Source organism: Rhodnius prolixus, unplaced genomic scaffold (genome assembly GCF_049639745.1).
Source record: "Rhodnius prolixus isolate KJV_2025 unplaced genomic scaffold, Rpr scaffold_4, whole genome shotgun sequence".
Lineage (NCBI taxonomy): Eukaryota > Metazoa > Arthropoda > Insecta > Hemiptera > Reduviidae > Rhodnius > Rhodnius prolixus.
In genome coordinates this window covers 44,336,591-44,359,000 of record NW_027411614.1, presented here as the reverse complement: position 1 = coordinate 44,359,000, position 22,410 = coordinate 44,336,591, and the positions used below count along the sequence as shown (strand labels likewise).

Here is a 22,410-nt window from a genome sequence, read left to right as displayed (position 1 = left end):
ATTAAGATTGGGGCATTACCGTTAGGTTGATACAACAGATTTCGGCTGCTGGCTATTATGCATTTAGTTATTAAGATTGGGGCATCACCGTCAGGTTTATACAACAGTTTTCGGCTGCTGGCTATTATGCATTTAGTTATTAAGATTGGGGCATGACCGTCAGGTTTATACAACAGTTTTCGGCTGCTGGCTATTATGCATTTAGTTGATAAGTTTAGGGTATCACCGTCCGGTTGATACAACCGTCCCTTTTTCTAGCTATTACACATTTAGTTTATAAGATTATGGTATCACCGTCAGGTTGATACAACAGTTTCCTTTTTCTTACTTTTATGCCTTTAGATAATAAATTTATGCTATCACCGTCTGGTTGATACAACAGATTTCGGCTGCTGGCTATTATACATATTGATATTAATATTAGGGCATCGCCGTCCGATTGATACAACAGTTTCCATTTTCTACCTATTACGCATTTTGTATAAAGATTAGGGTATCATCATTTGTTGTTACAACACTTCACTGTTATTAAATATTACGCCTTATTTAATAAGATTAGGGTATCACTATCAGGTTGTTACAACACTTTACTGTTATTAAGGACGACGCAAGTAATTATTAAGATTAGGGTTTTACCGTCAGATTACAACAGTTTTCGGTAGCTGGTTATTATACATTTATTTAATATGATTAGTGTATCACCGTCAGGTTGATACAACAGCTTCCTTTTTCTGGCTTTTACGCCTTTAGTTAATAAATTTATGGCATCACCGTCAGGTTGATACAACAGTTTTCGATTGCTGGCTATTATGCAGTTAGTTATTAAGATTAGGGCATTACCGTCAGGTTGATACAAGATATTTCGGCTGCTAGCTATTATGCATTTAGTTATTAAGATTGGGGCATTACCGTTAGGTTGATACAAGATTTTTCGGCTGCTGGCTATTTTGCATTTAGTTATTAAGATTGGGGCATCACCGTCAGGTTTATACAACAGTTTTCGGCTGCTGGCTATTATGCATTTAGTTAATAAGTTTAGGGTATCACCGTCCGGTTGATACAACAGTTCCCTTTTTCTAGCTATTACACATTTAGTTTATAAGATTAGGGTATCACCGTCCTGTTGATACAACAGTTCCCTTTTTCTGGCTATTACACATTTAGTTTACAAGATTAGGGTATCACCGTCAGGTAGGTACAACAATTTCCTTTTTCTGGCTTTTACGCCTTTAGTTAATAAATTTATGGTATCACCGTCAGATTGATACAACAGATTTCGGCTGCTGGCTATTATGCATTTAGTTAATAAGTTTAGGGAATCACCGTCCGGTTGATACAACAGTTCCCTTTTTCTAGCTATTACACATTTAGTTTATAAGATTAGGGTATCACCGTCCTGTTGATACAACAGTTCCCTTTTTCTGGCTATTACACATTTAGTTTACAAGATTAGGGTATCACCGTCAGGTAGGTACAACAATTTCCTTTTTCTGGCTTTTACGCCTTTAGTTAATAAATTTATGGTATCACCGTCAGGTTGATACAACAGATTTCGGCTGCTGGCTATTATACATATTGTTATTAATATTATGGCATCGCCGTCCGATTGATACAACAGTTTCCATTTTCTACCTATTACGCATTTTGTATAAAGATTAGGGTATCATCATTTGTTGTTACAACACTTCACTGTTATTAAATATTACGCCTTATTTAATAAGATTAGGGTATCACTATCAGGTTGTAACAACACTTTACTGTTATTAAGGACATACTTTACTGTTCGGTGATCATTTTTATTTTGCTGGTTATGGTTCATTTATTTTGTTATTTCACCATTGGGATGATATAATTTGGTCTTTTTGCCAGTTTGGTGAGTTTAGTAATTCATTTAAGGTGCTCTTATAATGTTTTTTGTGTTAGTACTTCGCTTTCAATATGTTAGGGTATCACTGTCTGGTTGATGGAACACTTGAATATAAGTCGTTATAGTGTTGCTGTGTTAGCTATGTATAATAGAGTTTACTGGGTAGATTAAATCGGGATCATAGTAATTTCTGCACTAATGATATTTTTAACTTGCCCCCTAATATTATGGTGGTTACATTCCGATTCTGGAGGACAATCTGATACTGGCTTCATTAAAGTTCTTTTAATAATTACGTTGAAAGTTGTTAGATGGAATAAACAGATGTTATATCTTATTAGCTACCTAAAGTACTTGGTTGGTCCATAAGCTGTCTGGTTAGTTTTGGAGTGAAACAGTGCCGTGGTGAGGACGATTGGCTCATAGATTGCCTCCGAATAAGTTCTGTTAATATTGCTGCTGGACTTTCTTGAAACGATTAGTTTTATGGTTATAAATTAAAAAAGCATCTAATTGTTTAGAAATGTGTAAGTTATTATTTATTAATTTTGAAACATTGTGATTTTTTGTATTGTAATTAAATTGTAATTGACTTTTTATTTTACAGTGGAATATTATTGCGTATTAGTGTAAGATTAGTGCACATTAGGTAATACTAGTGCCAATATGTAGAATATTAGTGCACATTAATGGAACGTAGGTGCTCTTTTCGAGATCTTTAGTGCACATTACTGGAGCAATAGTGCATCTTAGTCAAATTCTAGTTCTCACTAGTGGAACTATAGTGCACATTAATGATTTTAGAGTTGTAAAGTGGAAGATAAGTGCATATTAAGAAATTTCAGTGCACATTAATGAAACATTCCTGCTTTTGAAGAGATCATTAGTGCACATTTTGCTAACATTTGTGCATGTTAGTAGAGTATTGGTGCACATTAAATGATTATTAGGGCAGTTGAGTTGAACATTAATGCATTATTAGTGTAATTTCAGTGCATGTTAGTAGTACATAACTGCTCTTTAAGAGATCATTAGTGCACATTATAGTAACATTAGTGCATATTAGTAGAATACTAGTGCACATTAGTGGAAGTGTGGTGCACATTGATGAAGATTAGACGATTAGGAGACACACTAATTGTAACGTTAGTGGAAACTAGTTGAACTTTAGTGCACAAGAGAGGGACATTAATGCTCTAATATTTCACTATGAGATGTAACTACTAGATTTGTCTTAAATTCATCCAGCTCCAGATTTAACAGGTCACTTTCCGAGTCAATTCATGAGTAAGGGCCCTCAATCGTTCGCAGCATGGCTCTGTTTAACTCCCTAGCTAACCATCTACATTAGGTGCCACATTGTTTGTTCGGTTTCTTGCAAGTTAGGTTATCTAATTTACTTTATTTAGAGTATTACTTTGTTGGTATGTTAGTGTTACACCATGAGATAGATAAAACACTTTTCCGTTAATATATAGGATGCGCGTAATATTTAATCTCAGGTTAACTCCATCAGGTTGATACTACATTTTGCAGTTAATAAAGGGTTCATATTTTCTTGGCTATTTCTTATTTATTGCTTAAACGAGTCCAAGTTTCCCGGTAAATCTCTTCTTCCCAAACGCGGTTCTTCACAAATAGCGTATCCAGTATTCTGCCATTCCTGCTTTTTGTCCCATTACCCTGCCCAAACTCCGTATAATCGTATTCCTTAACGGGTCCAAAGCTGGTTTTCTCTCTCCCCCTCTGTACATCACAGGTAATGCATCTCCATTGATAATGAGATTTGCTACTACGCCTGCTTAATAGAGGATAAAAACCAGTTGGAATACGATATTAAAGTCAGGATGGCATTTTGGGGGGCAAAAATCTGAGCTCTACCTCCACGAGGTGCCCCCCGGACAACTGCTCCCTGGAGCAGGCTAACAGAGCCAGTACCAATCCCTTTAAGTATTCTGAGTGGACATTTGTTGAGAATGAAGACTCAGGTTTGCAGTAGTCTAATATATTAGAGATTATTCTGGCAGCTGCGCAGGTCTGACTGCGCACACTATTTCTGAGACTCTATGGCACCGCAAGAAACCTTCAGCCGTGTTGAACTATCTACGTGTACATCCCCGTAGTTAGGTATCCCAGTTACCATTTCTCGTCATCTTTTAAGGTCATCCTCAAACTCACATCTTTATTAGGTTTGTGAAAAAGTATTCGATTTTATCGTTTCAGTGTAACACGTTATAACACCTACTGCTATATTAAAATTATCTGTCTAGGGATCTAAGTGAATAGATAGATGCTACTTAATCATTTTGCCGCCCTAATAATTGAATTCCCTGTTCCATTCAGGATTAGATTTCTTCACTAACCGTCAGTTAGGTTGAATTCCAAGACTTCACGTTGCAGCGACACACTTGATACAACCCTTTTTTCATTGCTTGTTTAGATATAATTAGGGTGTCTCCGTCAGGATGATACCATTTTCTATTTATGCCAGCTTTAGGCGTTTAGATATAATGTTTAGAAATTCTCTTCACTATGAGGCTTAAAAGTTAATTTTCCGTCCTGTACACTCTATTTCCTGGCCAACGGTTGTTCGTAGATTTGTGGTTGGCCAGTTTTGGAATTATATAATAAGAAAGAAGTGATGAAAATAAGAAATTCTCTTCACTTTGAGGTTGAAAAGTGAATTTTCTATCCTGTACACACTATTTTCTGGCCAGTGGTGGTTGGTACATGTGTGGTTGGCCAGTTTTGGAATAATATAATAAGAAAGAAGCAATCAAAATAAGAAATTCCAATCGTGTTACCTTCTTTCAAGACATTGGAAAGAAACAATTTTATAATTTTTAAAACCATCCAAACAAATCACTTTTACCTATCCAATACTTTCGACCACTAAATTTTTCATTTTTTGAGCTAAACAGTTCTATTTCTTACCTAGATGGCCTCTGATATTATATTTCCGGTGAAAATACGAGTTTGTCTGATCGCAGTACTTCCTCTTACTAGTACATTATTTTAATTTATAATTCATGACGAGCCATTCTCGGCACGCAGGCTAACCACCAATATTGGATTCTGATTGCGTAGCATGGAACCTAATGGATAGTCCATCGACTTTTAGATTTGCTCGTCCAGGGCTTAAAAAAGGGCTGAACAACAACCTTAATCAAGTTCCTATTATTTATTGACTTAATTTCTTATACATTAATAACTAAAGAAAAATAAAATTTCTTGCAGGCACAGCGTTGAGATAGTTAGAAAATTACTTGGGGTAGAAGATGGCGAGGAAGCACATCGTGTCCGGCATGGTAAACACAGTCAACTTGGCGGAGGATCTGGTAGCGGCGGCGCTGGTTCATCCAGAAGAAATCAGACTTCTTCGCCAACGTTGACCAGAGCTCAGAGATCTTGCTATTCTGGCAACGAAGTGCTGGCAATCATCGCCGTAACTTGTGTACTTAATTTTGCTTTTGTACTCATCAAAATGGCCTGTGTGCATTACTATACGCATACGGGTACTTTGTCCAAAGCTGGCCGAATTTATAGGTAAGTAAATCTTTATAAAAATGGCCTATCTCTATTTAATTATGAAGTTGTTAAGCTCTGAAGTGTTTTCAAAATTTAATGTCAAGCGGCCATTACCATCAGCGCTCTGGCAAAATCTTAAATAATCTTTAAAACTGTGAAACTTTCTAAGTGCTTGTTTTAATCAGATTTCCTACATTAGCAAAAACTTTGTGATTTTACAGTTTTATAAATTAAGTCAGGCTGATATAATTTTAATTAATAACGTAAGCTACTAAGCGCCTTGACAGTCTTGAGCGCAAGTACCTAAAATGATATTATTTCTGCTTGTTTATAAAAATATTTAGTTATGTGAGATTTGGAGCGGAAGAATGAACAAGTCTGTCGAGTTAATTGAAATTAGCAAAAACATACGCTAGCTTAACTGATAATGACGATCTTAACAGGAAATGCTTTCCAAAATGAAGTATCCTATGCTTGAACTAACAATAATAAATGTTCAAAATCACTCGGGACATGTTCTTGTATAATTTTCATTCTTCATTCAGATCTGTTGACAGAGTAAAACTCTACAAATTCGAACTAACATGAGAATCTTTAAATATAGATGTCTCTATAAAACATAAAACAATGATTAAGGTGACTGAAGACATACGCCGGATCAATCCATTAGTTGAGTGAAAAAAAAAAAACATTAAAAAGAATCAACTACGATTAAATAAAGATCAGAATTCTAACAGGTAAAACATTTTCAAAGTTTTTGGTTTACAAAGTAGAATTGAAAAAAAGAAAAAAAAATCATGTAGAATAAAATGTCATTAAGTAATAAAATTTACCTACAATTTCTTCAAAATTTCTAAAATCAAGGAATAAAATGAAAACCAAAGAATTTAGAGAAAGGATTCTGTTCAAGTGATCTGTTCTTTCTCTTCAATCAGAGCTAGAATTGGTCTTAGTTTTTCTTTCTTCTCATCATTAAAACAACCACAGTTAAGACGGTCTTAATTTTCTTGAATCGAGGCCACAAGTCGAGGAACAATATCTAGAATAAAATGGAAGTACAGGTGAGAAATTTATTCTTGTTAATATGTATATATGATCTATTGACAGGCAATTATTTCTATTTTTAAACCTTAATGCCATTAGCTTTTTCTGTTGGAAATGTTAAAAAGAAGTTAAATAGACTATGCTGTTGATAAACCTGGCAAGGCCGATATTATTCTTTTCATTATTACTTATATAAGAACATGAAGGTAAGCCGATAAGGTAAAGATAATTAACATTTCTACATTAACGTAACTTCTAAATGGCTGATCTTCATAAATGGTTTCGAGCAAGATAGCTGTCACAAACTGCCAAAATATTAAAACAATAAATAAAGCATTTATCAATATAATTTTTAAATCCACACTTTTCTAAAGAAGTAAATTGATTATTTATTTTTCTGGCAGCTCATTAACCCCCTTGCAAATAAAATAGCAATCAATAATATGATTGTCACAATGTACGGGGGGCCACCTCTAAAATCTATTATTTAATTCTGGCATTTTCCTGTCATTGAGTGTTCAACTCATTTATTATTTTTTTAAAATATTTTCTTGTGTCTTTCACAACTTCTTTTCTTTTTTGATTAGTCTTGTAAATAATATAACAGGTTGGTTAATCTTTACAATAGCCCACGGAGGTGTGGCCTATTTATTTTAAGTTCATGCGCTGTAATACTTTTTTAAAACATTCATTTTATTAGTTCCCGCCACAGTTACTTCAATATTATTTTCACTTTTGTTCCTGGTGTAAGTTCCTGTGAACATTATACGGTTTGCAGCAGTAAATACTACAAAAGATTTGTATCCAATTGTACAAATTTGCAACCATTACAAACAAGGAACTTAATGAAAACTGCGAACAAAGGAAAATGGAGGAAAAATGATATTGCTTCAAAATGAAAGTTAATTTATTCAGTAAGTACACGTTTAAATAGATTAATTACACAATGCGGTAGCATGCAAAATGTTAAATTATGCATCTAATTTAAAGTGGTATTTTGGCTACATGATAAGATGTGAATGCTAAAACAGAACAAGAAATAAAATGATATTTTTGTGATTAAGTAAACAAGCAGTAATTTGTCCAAAAATTAAGTCGCTTAACATACATTTGGAAATTAATTTTCTATTGTATTTATTTTTTTCATTTAGATTAGAAGAAAAAGATATAATCAATTCTGAACCATAGAAGGAACTGTCTTATAGAAATTAAAGTAAGTACTTTTATTACTTTATTCTGGGTGGATATGCGTTGTATGAAAACTTTAGTAAGACAATTGTATAATAGTTGATCGCTAGAAAGGGCACGAAAATGCGTAAAGTTCAATTAAAAATACCCAACTTTGACCATTTTTATTCTATAAAAGATAAAATTCGCAAATTTTCTTTGAAATACAGGGCATATCCTCGTTTGCAAGTGTAAACTTATACAACTACATATGTAGATTTCGAGAAAAAAGGTTACCAAAAATGACAAAAGTAGCAAAAACGGCACTTTCAAAAATTCGTCTTCTTTTTAACTTTTTTTTAAACATGAATGAGGCGTCACTCGATTCTGTTCTTTTAGTATGTTCTTTTAAATAGAGCTGTTATTTAACATTTAATTACTAATAGTTTGATACCTCCTATTATAGTCAATCTAAGTTAAATGTTGTGCTACAGTTTACTGAAGAATTATTTTGTATATGAAAATGGCCAGCATGAGTCTGTGATATTTAATATATTCTAAACAATATTCATGAAAATGTATCAGTTAAATTGTTTAAATATTATTATTTTTTAAAAAATTAAAACTTATAAGGTTTTTCATAACTTGTGAAGTTATGAGCTGAAGTATAAATGAAATGTTGTATGATAGTTGATTTGTGACCCTTTTGTCGTTTAATCAACTCAAAAATTTAACTTTTAAAACTATTAGTTTCTGTTAAGGAAATTACTATAAGATAAATTACTTATATACTGTTACTTAAAAACTAAAACATCGGTAAACGGACCTCACTTAATTTGAATCTCCTTCAGTGATCAATTTTTGGTAAAGTTGGTACTTTTATTACCTTGTTAATGGATATTTAATATTATATTGAAATTTGTTCTGTTAACTTGGACTGTTAAAGAGTACAAGCCGCATCCTTTTCAATATAAAAAGTTCACAAAAAAAGTATCAAAATATTAATATTAATTTGTAAGCTCCAAATGTGTATATTTTGTTTCTTTATCCAGGGCCTTTGTCCTCAGAGCCATGTCGCCATGCTCTAGCTCGCAGTACCCATCATGGCCCTTCTGTACGTCACACAACAGTTGAGGTGATTCGGATCTATTTCTACAATCTGACCAATAAAGAAATAATCTATGTACCTACCATGCTAACTAGTGGAGCTATTCATCAGGTAGCCTAATCAATCATTTTTTACATCTAATTAAAACACTTGATTTTTATTTGTAGTATCTTGAATAGAACGTTTATTTATTCAACATTAACTTGATTAACTGAATTATGATGATATCCAGTTTGAAAACAGCCAACACTGATGTGTTGTGAAAAATGCAAGTTTTTTTAAAACATACCGATGGGATGATACATATATCCTATAGGGGACTGGTAACTCATAAGCCTGCGCATATATTACTTCTAGCGGTGTGAGTACATAAAGCCTATTTAAAGGATAGACTCCCGAAAGGCAAAGGTAAAGATCGCCCGAATGGTGGCTCTGTAAAACATCAGACACCTCGGGCTCCATGCCCCACTTCCTGTGTGAGAACATTCTCAAGGTATTGAAGTTTTTTATATTTTTAATTCTAAGTATCCAAGTGGCCTTTCCAAATTAGTACTCTAACCAAAGTGACAATTGTTGACTTGGCGGAATTTTTGCATGGAAATTTAAAGCTAGCTTACGCCAGCCAATTCCATCGCAGACTCAATTTTCTCCTTTAGGAAGATGGGCAGAGACTGATTTAGATGCTTATAACGGTAGGCAATTTGAATCACACCAATCATGTGTACCAATCCGTCATTAGCTTGGTAAAACATAAATCTGAAGTAGTTTTGTTGACAGGTAGTTTCACTTAAAACTATTGCTTGGTCAATGTACTGTTGTGCATTTAAATAGTTTAGTTTCTGTCTTATAACACTTGAAGTGTTTCTGCTAGGCATAGAATTGTAAGTATTACAAAAATGCCAACAGAAAGCCCTTCACAAAGCTTGAATATACCAGAATATTGCATCTTCTGTGCTGATTAAAAGTTTTCCTTTAAATATTTTACTAATTTACGCATTTTTTAAATGATTAGAATCGCATATTCATTCATATTTTACTTATCAATAATTATTTCGCAGTGAAAATGCAACAGAGTCCGTGTTATAAACTTAAATTCTCGCGCCTCCCTCGTATAAAATACATTCCCAACTTTTCAGTTATAAAAACATGCACAGAATTAAAAAAAAAAAAAATTGAATAGAAGTTTAAAACAAATATAGGTAGGTACTAGGTTTCAAAAATTTTATTTCATAATTTTTACATATGTTTGACAATTCAATAATATTTTGGGTAACAACATGTAACCTTCCTTACTCAGTCTGCTCAGTTAGTGCGGCCCAAGAACATCAGAGAAGCAGAAGTCTCATCATTAAACTGATAAACCTATCTCTGAGTTTGATGAACGTCCGTAAACTTAAGCTATACGAATACCTATGTAAGATATTTAATTGTAAATTCCACCCCCGTCTTTCTGCGCATGCTCGTAGCTTCGAGTGACGAGTGGGTAGGAAAAAAAGGACAGGTTAGGATTGAAAAGAGTGAAGTGAATTATCGGCTTTGAGTGTCGTTTTATAATGCGACCGTTTTATAATGCGTGTTGAATTACAACTAGACTGAGTTTCTCTGAAAAAGAAAAGAGATTTATTTGGCATTAACAACATTCTTAAAACATTAATTTTCAATACATAATTATTTAACTATTCTTCAATACCTGAAAAAGAAAAGAGAAACGACACTCAAAGCCGATAATTCACTTCACTCTTTTCAATCCTAACCTGTCCTTTTTTTCCTACCCACTCGTCACTCGAAGCTACGAGCATGCGCAGAAAGACGGGGGTGGAAATTACAATTAAATATCTTACATCTCCCCCCCCCCTTAACGAAGAATCATAATTTCCAAGTTTATCTTTTTTTCTCTCTCTCTCTGGAAAGAATCATGGTTCGTGAAGAAGTTCTGGAAGTGGAACGAGTTTTGTAATGTGGAAAAGGTTTGACTCTGGTTTCTTATGTCCCGTATCTATCCTGTATATGGAGTTGGAAATTTTTTCTAAGATCTTATATGGCCCAAGTATTTTACGGAATCTTGTGCAAAGTTACACTTAGAAAATTTCAATCTAAAGCCTTCTTTCGAAATTGCTTCCAGTAATAATGATAAGTGTGTTATATGTTGTGAAAATGTTTTAGAAAAAACCAGAATATCATCTATGTAATTTACAGTAAAGTCTGATAGTTTATTTTTCCTTATGATGCTACTTAAAATTCTCTGAAAAATTGCCGGTGAGGTTTTTAATCCAAAAGGTAAACAGGTCCACTGAAAATGCCCTTCTTGAGTAACAAATGCGGTTTTTTGTTTGTCTTCAATTTTCAAGGGGATTGACCAGAATGCTGAGTTTATATCCAATGTAGAAAAGAATTTACAATCTCCTGTTTTTATCAGTAAATCCTCGATTAGTGGGAAAGGTTGTGGCTGAGGAACTACTATTTTATTTAAATCGCGGAAGTCTATGCATAATCTAGTTCTTTTTCCGTCTTCCTTCTTATAGGCCAATGTTACCGGGGCAGCAAAAGGACTGTATGACTCTTCTATTAAATTTTTCTGTAATAATTTCGCTATTTGTTGTTCTATTTCCTTTTTATCCTCAAGAGTGCACCTGTATGGTCTTTTACAGCAGTATTTATCTATTAATAGATCGATATGAGCTTCATAACCTTTTACAGTGCCTACATCATATTTATCTTTGGCAAAAAGTGATTTATATTTGAATATTAATTTATCTATGTCAAGCTGTTGCTGGAGATCTAGATGGTTTACTGAAATATCAAAGTTTGTTACTTTTATATGCTCATTGAAGTTAATTTGATATTCATTATTTATCTTTATTTTAGTTTTGTCGAAAGTATCTTTGGTGATGTTTTGTTTTTGCTTAAAGATTTGTCTTGAAAAACCAGGAGTCTTGTCTTTATTTTTAGGCCTTATTTCTCTATTGTCTTCCTCTATGGAGTTTTTAGCTTGGGTAATTTCTAATCGTTCATTTTGAATTAGATGGAATTTTTCTATACAATCTAGTCCAATTAAAAAGTCATACTCAAAGTGTTTATCGTTTATCACAAAAACATGTACATTTTTTTCAATATCAAAAATTTTTATTTTAAGTGTCACTCTTCCTAAAGAATTTTTCATGCCATTAATCGTTTTTAGATTTATATTGTATTTTCTTGTAACTGGTTTATTTTTGAAGCATAATAATTTGGAATTTATTAAAGAGACGTTTGATCCTGAATCGTAAATACCAAAAGTTTCTATTGCATCATTTAGTAATAATTTTACTCTGATTAATGGCGGAACTACCAGTTTTTTGGAATCATTTCATTTAATTCTACATCTAGTTCAGCATTGTTAACCTTTTTCTTTTGATCTCCTTGTAACCACTCCTTATTTTTGTTTTTAAACCAACATTGGGATTCAGGATGGTAACGAATGCCTTTGTTTTCTTTTTCACAAATTCTGCATGGATTGTGTCTTTCCTTTATTTCAAAATTTGTTTGAATTTTATTTCTGGAACCTGTAACTACCTTGTTTTTTGGATTCTTTATATTTATTAAATGTTCTAAACCTCTGATGTTATTGAATAAATCACTAGTTTCCTTTAAGACGTCTCTATCTATTTTATCAGATATAAAATTTGGGGGTAGCCCCGTAGCAATAAGATCAATTAAGGTAGGTTTATCTATTGATTTATTTATTTCTAATAAAAGTCTCTCTTTTTTTAAAGCATATTCTAATAAAGAGCCCTGTATATATTTGAATGAAAGTGCATACCTGATGGGTGCCCATCCTTTGTCTGCATAGGTTTTGTAAAAATTATCTCTCCATATTGACCACTCTGAGTTTATTGTATGTTTTATGAGCATGGAATTGTACCAGTCCAGACATGATTCATCTAAAAATAATCTAAGGATTTCAATTTTTCCGATATCTTCCTCTATTTCTAACCGTGAACATTCGCGTTCAAAAATATTCATCCATTGAGACACGTTTGAAGTTTTCGTTGTGAATTTTCCTATGACTAATTTTTCTGACAATTGTCTTATATTTTTATGATCAGGTGTCTTCTTTATTTCACTAACATTTTGTATGATACTTGGTAGTGCCTCTTGTTGAGTTTTTGGAGTAATTTCCTCCAAAAAATAACCTTGAAACTGAATATTCCCATCTTCATCTATGTATGTTTCTTTTATTTCTTCTGACACCGAAATCCATACCTGTCTTTTATCGTGTCTTTTTTGTAAGGTATTTTTTATTTTTTGGAAAGTATTAGTTTTTATAATTGCTTGATGCAATTTTGATGGTTGCAAGTGCTCAGGAATTATGAAAATCTGTTCACCAATTGTAGAAATAGTGGTGATACAGATAATGTTTGTTTTTGGGTCCTCTACAGATTTGACCACAAACTCAAATTTTAATTTATCCATTCTTGGTTCGTAGAAGTGTCGTTTTATAATGCGACCGTTTTATAATGCGTGTTGAATTACAACTAGACTGAGTTTCTCTGAAAAAGAAAAGAGATTTATTTGGCATTAACAACATTCTTAAAACATTAATTTTCAATACATAATTATTTAACTATTCTTCAATACCTGAAAAAGAAAAGAGAAACGACACTCAAAGCCGATAATTCACTTCACTCTTTTCAATCCTAACCTGTCCTTTTTTTCCTACCCACTCGTCACTCGAAGCTACGAGCATGCGCAGAAAGACGGGGGTGGAAATTACAATTAAATATCTTACACCTATAAAAAAAAATTGTAAGAAATAATATTGACGTAGTAGGACACAGAATAAAATAAGAGGAACATTCAATATAATCCTTATGAAGTCACTATAAACGTACACTCTGGAGTAAGTTTCAATGAATTTCTGTGTAACTTTGTTTACTAAAATCAAATTTATACTGCATAAATTTGGACTTGATAAAGTTCATAGCAAAGTAATTTAATTAAAGTAAGTAACAAACATATTTGTTCAATTAAATTAAAAGAAGAGAAGAATAGAGAGGAAATATCCGATCAACCTGTGAAAACTAGGATTAAAAATAAGAATAATCACAGATGATCGATGAATCATTACGTACGACACAGCTTCTGAAAAATCAGAAAACCAACTTGAACGTGTACAAAGAACGTAATAACGAAGAGAAGTGCGAGAAGAGTTAGTTGTATATTCAACAAGTGAACTAAAGAAAGCTGCAAGACGTGGAAGATAATTTCGTTAAGCTTAACTCGCATCTACAACGAGTTAGACGATGAAATGGACTTTTTTATTTTACATTAGCAGTATAACTGTTGGGTCATTACATCAAAAGAATTAGATTTAATAAGATTGAACCTTATCTAATTACATTATGTAACCTACGTGCTTATTTCATTAATTATAATTACAATTATTTCTTTATATTTTTGTTATTGTTGTCTATAATATTGCCAATATAAGAAAATTAACAAGGTGACAATATGTGTATATTATAAATTTTAGGACTTAAAAAAAAAGTTGTTCAACATATCGAACTTTGGTATTTGTACATGATGGTGATTTCGGCATTTCAGTTGAAGCATTGGATCGGATGGGTTCTGTGATAGGTCTGATATAAAGTTACTAGTTTTGTATTTTGCTGCTAATAGTTTTTGTCTATATTATAACAGGAATGAATAGGGTAGTAGTGCCAACGAGCAGGAGTAGAATGAGAATTACTTACTGGAGCAAGTGTTATGTGAAGAAGACCTTCAAGAATTCATCGGCTTCATGAGGTATTTTGCTTATCTTTGTCACTTGTCCCTTTTCTCATATTTACTTTAATATCCCACCTAGCACTTACAATTAAATTAAGTTTTCTTTCACATATTAATAACAAAGTGTTACGATCAAGTAAATTTAGTTATTCAGTTTTCAAGGGACATATTTGTTTTCGATAAATGTTTTTACGAATCGGCAAGTGTGGGGTGCGGTGAAAATCAATAATGAAAATTCATAGAAAGTTCAAATTTGTTTATTTAATAGCGTACATTCATTAAATCATTACGATCTAGAGCTTGTATTAAAATGTTTGTCTGTCGCCTTCTGTGCGCTTCCTTAAGCTGAACCTTTGTGATTGCCCTGGATATTACAAAGGTGTCCGGATGTGGTAGGAGTAAGAAATCAGAGTTTGCGAAGTAAGGTTTCATATCATTTTATAATATTGAACTTGTATCATAATATTGAAGAATTACTTCATTTTATATTTTAATAAAAATAGTATATTTAAAGAAAATTAAATAAATACATAAGTTGTGACGAGAGAAATTTTTGAATGCTCACACCAGAATTCGTTGGTGTATACTTATTAGTGCACCCACTAAACTAAATTTATTTTTGGTTATTGCATTGTAATCTGGAGAATCTTTATTACCTCGTTGTAAATGCTGTTTTGTTTCAGTAATCCGTTTGCAGTTATTCTTGTCTTCAATAAGAGCAATGCTTCAAGAGCTGAAAAAAACAAAATATGGTTTGAGAATTCTTTTTTGCTTACTTTAATTACAGCTGGTTTTGATTGAATATTGGACACATTTAAAAAATAAATAAATGTAAAACGCTATATTGAATAATCTAAAGGAAAGGTTGAGACACATTGTTCTAAAAAGGATCTCGAAGTAAAAGTTTGACTGCAGTGCATTTTAGTACGAAGTCACCTTTGAACCAATCTATTATCACCTTCAAAGTCATATGTGCAAAAAGTAATTGAAGAAGATTAAGTCTTACTGTTGATTGATGGATACAATGGATTAGCATTACTGAGGAACAACGTTAGATTTGTTGTCAACCTTTTACTCCACATCTTCAACTTCTTATAAAAATAGTAAGTTTTTATTGATTTATTTATGGAAATTTTAGTTACTTGTAAATAGTGAAATATTAGAACATCTTGTGGAAATTTATTAAGAATTTTCCTCGCTTGTTAACCAATAATTAATAATTATTGTCCCATAATTATTAAAATAGTTTCATAAGATTGGTTGGTTCTATTATTCAAGTACATAACTTGTGAAAAGAGGGGAATTTATAAATATATTATTTTGGTAATTGCCCTATTTAAATCTTTAAAAAGAATAAATCAGAAATTGAAATCCTAATATTTAATTTAATGAAATTGGGCAACCTTATCAGAAATACTATACATTCTGTTCTTACTTTAAAATTAGGAATGCCAAAAAAAATAGACGTATTAACGTCATGCCAATGCTATCTAGCGGGAATAGCTTGAGCTAGGGAGATGTAATTACATAGCAACTAGTTCCAGTGATCACCGCTAGGTAGAATGAACTTGTACTTTTACACTATTAAAATAAACATGAAATAATCTCGAAACCAAACTACTGTCCGGTACGGCAATGGGGTAAAGAGGTTGTAGCAACAGTAATAATTCGCATTATTTATTAAATGTTCTTCACCGTTTTTGATAAACATTTTATGTCGTCAGTATTTTAAAAAGAAGTTTTTCCTAAAAAAAAAAATTCACTGTTTATCTCATAATTTCATGTTTTTTTATTTATGATTGAAGGTTTAAGTTGATGCTGCTGTAACTAAGTCACTGAGCATAAAAAACTGATTGTACTATGTATTTGCATTAAGCGATAACTCCATAGGAAATTGAAAACCTTGATTTTGCATCATTACTGCGTTAAGGACTTCTTGCAGGTAAGTAAGTTTTGTATATACTTACTTTTATTTTTAATTACGAGTTGATGTGATTAGAAGTTTTGACATGTTTCCAAGACAGTTGATAGTAGTACATTTTAAGTGTACGCATGTAATTTTAAAAAGTCGATTTTAGTCTTCACTATTTTGTTTCATAAAAATGTTTCAGCGGCCATAAGTATGTAGATTTAGTTTGTAACATGTTAATAATTTTTGGTCGTCTTTATTACTGTAAAAGTAAATTGCTAGTTACGATTGTGAATTTGGGAATTATGAACTTCCACGTAAATATTCATATTTGTCTCATTTAAAGGGGAGAGTAATATCCATGTAAATCTAAATTAATAATATAAAGTTTAATAACGTCCTAGAATTATGGACCTTGGATTTTGCAAGGTTCGCACCAGTAGTTTTAAATTCTAACTTATTAAACATTGATTTTTTTCTAAATATTTGTGAATTACAATGAAAACAATTGTATAATCAATAGTTTATATAATTTTTATTTTTGTTCTCAGCGTTCTTTCGACATTCTAATGGTAATTCTGAACTAGTTCAAATCAAACAAATGGCTGGTTTGATGACATTTTATCCAGTGTAACACATTTTAACTCCTACAGCAATAGTAAGTACATGTTTTTAGCATACAGCATATTGTTTCTCAGTTAAGATATTATGTCTTATTATCTAGAGATAAATAATAAAGTATACGATAATAGATTAGATACCTAGTAAATGCAATGATTTGCAATGATACTATCTATGGTTTCATATCATTTTATAATACTTAACTTGTATAATAATATTGAAGAATAACTCCATATTATATTTTAGTAAAAATAGTATATTTCATAAAAATTAAATAAATACTTATGTAAGTTGTGGCGAGAGAAATTTGTAAATGCTCCCACCAGAATTCGTTGGTGTACACCTATTAGTGCATCCAATAAACTAAATTTATTTCTGGTTATTGTACGGTAATCTGGAGCATCTTTATTATTTCTTTGTAAAAGCTGTTTTGTTTCAGTAATCCTCTTGCAATTATTCTAGTCTTCAATAAGGGCAATGCTTCAACAGCTGAAAAAAACTTGAGACGTTTTGTTCTAGAAAGGATCTCGAAGTAAAAGTATGGCAACAGTTCATTTAAGTACGAAGTCACCTTTGAGCCAATCTATTATCTCCTTTAATGTATTTTATTATAAGCATAAAGTAATTGCAGAAGATTGAAGTCTTACTGTTGATTGATGGATACATTGGATTAGCATGCTGAGGAACAACGTAAGATTTGTTGTCAACCTTTTACTCCTCATCTTTAACTTCTTATAAACATCAAATAATCTCGTAACCAAACGACTGCCCGGTACGGCAATCAGGTAAAAGAGTTATAGCAACAGTAATAATTTGCTGTATTTATTAAATGTTCTTCACCCACGTTGATAAACATTTTATATCGTCAGTATTTTCAAAAGAAATTTTCCTCTAAAAACTTTTCATGTTTAAAATTCACTCTTTACCTCATAATTTGATGTTTTTTAAATTTATTGTTCATAGTTGTAAGGGTAGTGAAACCCCACCACTCACCCACTCTAGACAGAGAGAAAGAGACAGCCCCCTCGGCACACAGAGAAGGGAGGCTCGGCGAATGTATATAAGAACGAGAGGAAAGTCAAAAAGGAGATTCTGTGATTCGGAGATTCTGATATTCTGTTCAAAGTCTTACACTTGAGTTGTACACATCGTTTAGCCACGTCAGTCAGTCTGTTCTGTTCTTGTAGTGTAAAGTATACAGTCCTTGGCAGTCAGTCATATAAATGTACAAAGTCTTATACCGATACTAAAAGTGTTATTTATCCATCAACATCTACAACCAACATCTCCTCAAACACCATTACGATAGTTTTAAGTTGATGCTGCTGTAACTAAGTCAGTGAGAACTTTACATAGCTTAGAAAACCATTGTATTATCTATTTGCATTAAGCGATAACTCCCTAGGAAATTAAAAAACTGATTTTGCATCATTACTGCGTTAATGACTTCTTGCAGGTAAGCAATATTTTTTGTATATACTTTTATTTTTAATTACGAGTTGATGTGATTTGAAGTTTTGACATGTTTCCAAGACAGTTGATAGTAGATGCATTTTAAGTGTACGCATGTAATTTTAAAAAGTCGATTTTAGTCTTCATTATTTTGTTTCATAAAAATGTTTCAACGGATATAAATAGGTAGATTTAGTTCGTAACATGTTAATAATTTTTGGTCGTCTTTATTACTGTAAAAGTAATTTGCTAATTACGATTATGTATTTGGGAATTATGAACTTCCACGTAAATATTCACATTTCTCTCATTTAAAAGGGAGAGTAATCTCCATGAAGTTTAAATTAATAATATAAAGTTTAATAACGTCCTAGAATTATGGACCTTACATTTTGCAATGTTCGCACCAGTAGTTTTAAATTCTAACTTAATGAAAATTGATTTCTAAATATTTGTGAATTACAATGAAAACAATTATATAAATAATAGTTTATTTAATTTTTAATTTTGTTCACAGCATTCATTCGACTTTCTAATGGTAATTCTGAACTAGTTCAATTAAACAAATGGCTGGGTTGTTGACATTTTATCCAGTGTAACACATACAGCAACAGTAAGTACATGTTTTCAGCTTACAGCATGTTGTTTCTCAGTTAAGATATTATGTCGTATAATCTAGAGGTAAATAATAAAGTATACGATAATAGATTAGATACCAAGCAAGTGCAATGATTTGCGTAATCAAACTATCCAGAAGGTACATGAACTTAGATTTACGTTTTTTTTTTTAAAAAAAAAAAAAAAGTTCATGTGCTTACACTTTTAATGATTCTCTATCTTCCTAGGGTTTTTTTAGTGATCTAATTAGTTTACTGAAGTGAATTATTAAGTCATAAACATTAGTGTTGTATAGATTGTACATTCAAAATATTTAATTATATAATTTGATTGGTCTTTTTACTTCTTCAAAACTGAACTTTATGCCAACAATTAAGTCAACTATCTGAAATAGGCAGCTGGGGCGTGTTGTCTTCCGCTATTATAATAATAAATCTTTATTTATAATTACATAAATTTGACAAAAATTACTTCTTGGTATAATGAATGCACATAAAGTCACTGTGTTGGTTGTACAGCCGTTACAGAGTGGGTCAATCAACTCATATACTTATATTCAAAATAAACAAAAATTAAAACTAAAAGGTAAAATTAGTAAATTATACTAATAAAAAATAAAAACAAAAATAAACCATCTTTAGCATGTTTGTTGTTGTATTGTTCAATCAGAGTAATCTTTTTGATAAATAATAAGTATGTTTTTTGAAAATATATTTTATTTTCTTTGAAAGAAAGGATTAGGTTCTTTAAAAAATGATTTAAACTTTCATATCAATGCTTTAGTTTTATTGCAATCACATTTATTTATTTCTTATGAATACATAATCAATTATTATAATTTTTTTTTTTCTTAGGTTCTTAATACAAGCTTAACTCAGTAAAAACTAATTATTTTAAAAACATTTATATTGTGGATTGTACATTATGTTGGTTTTCAGATTAAATACCTCAGATATTGGATTACTGCCTGCAAAACTGTTCATCAATAGAAGCTCAAGTGAAATAGACGTAAATCATCTATCCTAGGAAATTTTTGTGAAGAATCAATTAATAAAACAAGTATTATATATTTACTATAAATAATATGCACGTTAATTTCCCAATGTAATTTTAGAATTTTTACTTGCATGTTCTTTGTTTCTAACAAAATGTTCAATTTGTTTGCTGTATAAAAAAAAAATTATAAAATAAAAAAAGAATCTTATTTATTCTCTTTTTCTTCTCAAAAAAGAAAAAAAAATGAAAAAGTTCAAAAAACTTCGATAGCGAACAGACAACAGGATGAAAGAAATAATTCCCAAAAATAAAAATAAACTGTTAAACTATTAACATATTTGTACAGATTTGTTGTTAAAAAGCGTTTAATTTAAAAAAAAAGAGGAAAACTTTAAAAAAAGGTTAAATAAGAATTGGAAAAAGAGGAAATGGTCTCTTAATTTCTCTGTAATGATGCTGCTTCTGTATTTGATAGTTAATAGTAAAGGCAATCCTAGATTGTATATGTTGGGTTGATTTGTTTTGAAAATCAAGAAGTAAAAACCATTGGAAAAAGTAGAAATCGTCTTCAACTTTCACTCAAACTCCTGTTTTGTATTTGATAGTCACTATTAAGGCCAATGGTAAAATGTATATGTAGGTAAGATCTTTTTTTAAAAGTAAGAAGTAAAAAGCTATAGAAAAAGTCAAAATTGTCGTCTAATTTTGTTTATTTGATAGTATTAAGACCAATGCTAGATTGTAATTGTAAAGTCCATCATTTTTGAAAAACATGACATAAAAGGAATTGGAAACGTTGAACTTTTATCCCAATTTCACTGAAATGCTGAGGTTTCTGTGTACATTAGTTAATAATAAGACAATTCTAGTGTATACAGCAAGAGACGATCTGTTGTGAAAAACAATAATCAAATACCATTGGAATATGTAGAAATCGTCCTCTAATTTCACTTGAACACTCCTGTTTAGTATTTGATAGTTAATATTAAGGCCGATGTAAGAATTTAGATGTAGGTGTGTTTTTTGTTTTGAAGTATGAAGAAATAACCATTGGAAAAAGTGGAAATGGTATACTAAATTCACTGAAATGCAGCAATTGATAGTTAATAATAAAGTCAATGCTAAATTACAAATGAAGGGCCGATCTATTTTGAAAAATATAAAGTAAAATCCATTAGAAAAACTTGAATTTAGTTCTTTAATTCACATGAATCCAGCTGTTTCCGTATTTGATAAGCCATTGCAAGATTGTGCAAATTAGCTTGTTCTATTTTGTAAAACAAGAAGTGAAAGCCATTGGAAAAACTAGAAATCGTCTTCTAATTACAATCATACACTCCTGTTTCGTATTTGACAGTTAATAATAAGGCCGACTTAAGAATTTTCATGTAGGTTCGACCTTTATTTGAAATTGTGAAGTAAAAACGATTGGAAAAAGTTCTTGCCTAATTTCGCCTGAATACTGCTGTTTCTGTATTTGTAAATAATAAAGTCAATGCAAGTTGGAAAATTTTGGATTGATGTGTTTTGAAAAACAAGAAGTTAAAACTATTGGAAAAAGTGGAAATCGTCTCTTAATTTCACTGTAATGCTGCTGTTTCTGCATTTGATAGTTAATAGTAAAGGTAATCCTGGATTGTATGTTATCCATATGTATGTTGGGTCGATCTGTTTTGAAAATCAAGAAGTAAAAACCATTGGAAATTTAGAAATCGTCTTCTACTTTCACTCAAACACTCCTGCTTTGTATTTGATAGTCACTATTAAGGCTAATGGTAAAATGTACATGTAGGTAAGATCTTTTTGTATAAGTAAGAGATAAAAAGCTATAGAAAAAGTCAAAATTTTGCTTATTTGATAGTATTAAGACCAAGGCTAGATTGTAATTGTAAAGTCTAGGGCATTTTGGATTGCTTCTTGGTGGAACCGCCCTTTTAATACAATCTACAATAGTAAAGTCTATACTTTTTTAAAAACAGAAATTAAAAAGCAATTGGAAACATTGAACTTTTATCCCTATTTCACTGAAATGCTGAGGTTTCTGAGTACATTAGTTAATAATAAGGCAATGCTGCAGGAATGATGCTGCTCCTGTATTTAACAGTTAATATTAAGGCTAATGCTAGATTATGCATATTCTATTTGGAAACACAAGAAGTAAATACAATTGGATACAGGAGAAATTGTTCCTAGGAAGACTGCTGATCCACTTTTTCTAATGGCTTTTCTTTCTTGTTTCTTAAAATTGACAGTCAAATACGGAAACATAAGTATTCTAGTGAAATTAGGAGAAATATTCCACCTTTTCCAACTGTTTTTACTTCTTATTTTTCA

General features: G+C 31.4%; 1 protein-coding gene and 1 long non-coding RNA gene across 10 annotated transcripts; both read left to right on the top strand.

Moving 5' to 3' along the window:
• The first annotated feature begins 3,843 nt into the window (after positions 1 to 3,843).
• LOC141455612 (uncharacterized) lies at positions 3,844 to 5,432 on the top strand. Its single transcript, XM_074130793.1, has 2 exons — positions 3,844 to 3,855; positions 5,085 to 5,432. The coding sequence occupies exons 1-2, from the start codon at positions 3,844 to 3,846 to the stop codon at positions 5,415 to 5,417; spliced, it is 345 nt and encodes a 114-aa protein (XP_073986894.1). The 3' UTR covers positions 5,418 to 5,432.
• Positions 5,433 to 7,452: 2,020 nt separating this feature from the next.
• LOC141455444 (uncharacterized) lies at positions 7,453 to 21,222 on the top strand. Of its 9 annotated transcripts, none has more exons than XR_012459287.1 (8): positions 7,453 to 7,652; positions 8,674 to 8,825; positions 14,394 to 14,498; positions 15,164 to 15,583; positions 16,286 to 16,422; positions 16,941 to 18,466; positions 18,980 to 19,075; positions 20,019 to 21,222. It is a non-coding gene; the product is annotated as an uncharacterized lncRNA (long non-coding RNA). The 9 variants fall into 9 exon arrangements; XR_012459284.1 differs by having other exon boundaries at positions 8,659 to 8,825; positions 20,019 to 21,221; XR_012459290.1 differs by lacking the exons at positions 7,453 to 7,652; positions 8,674 to 8,825 and having other exon boundaries at positions 13,514 to 14,498; positions 16,941 to 17,047; positions 17,450 to 17,569; positions 17,642 to 18,466; positions 20,019 to 21,219.
• The last annotated feature ends 1,188 nt before the right edge of the window (positions 21,223 to 22,410 follow it).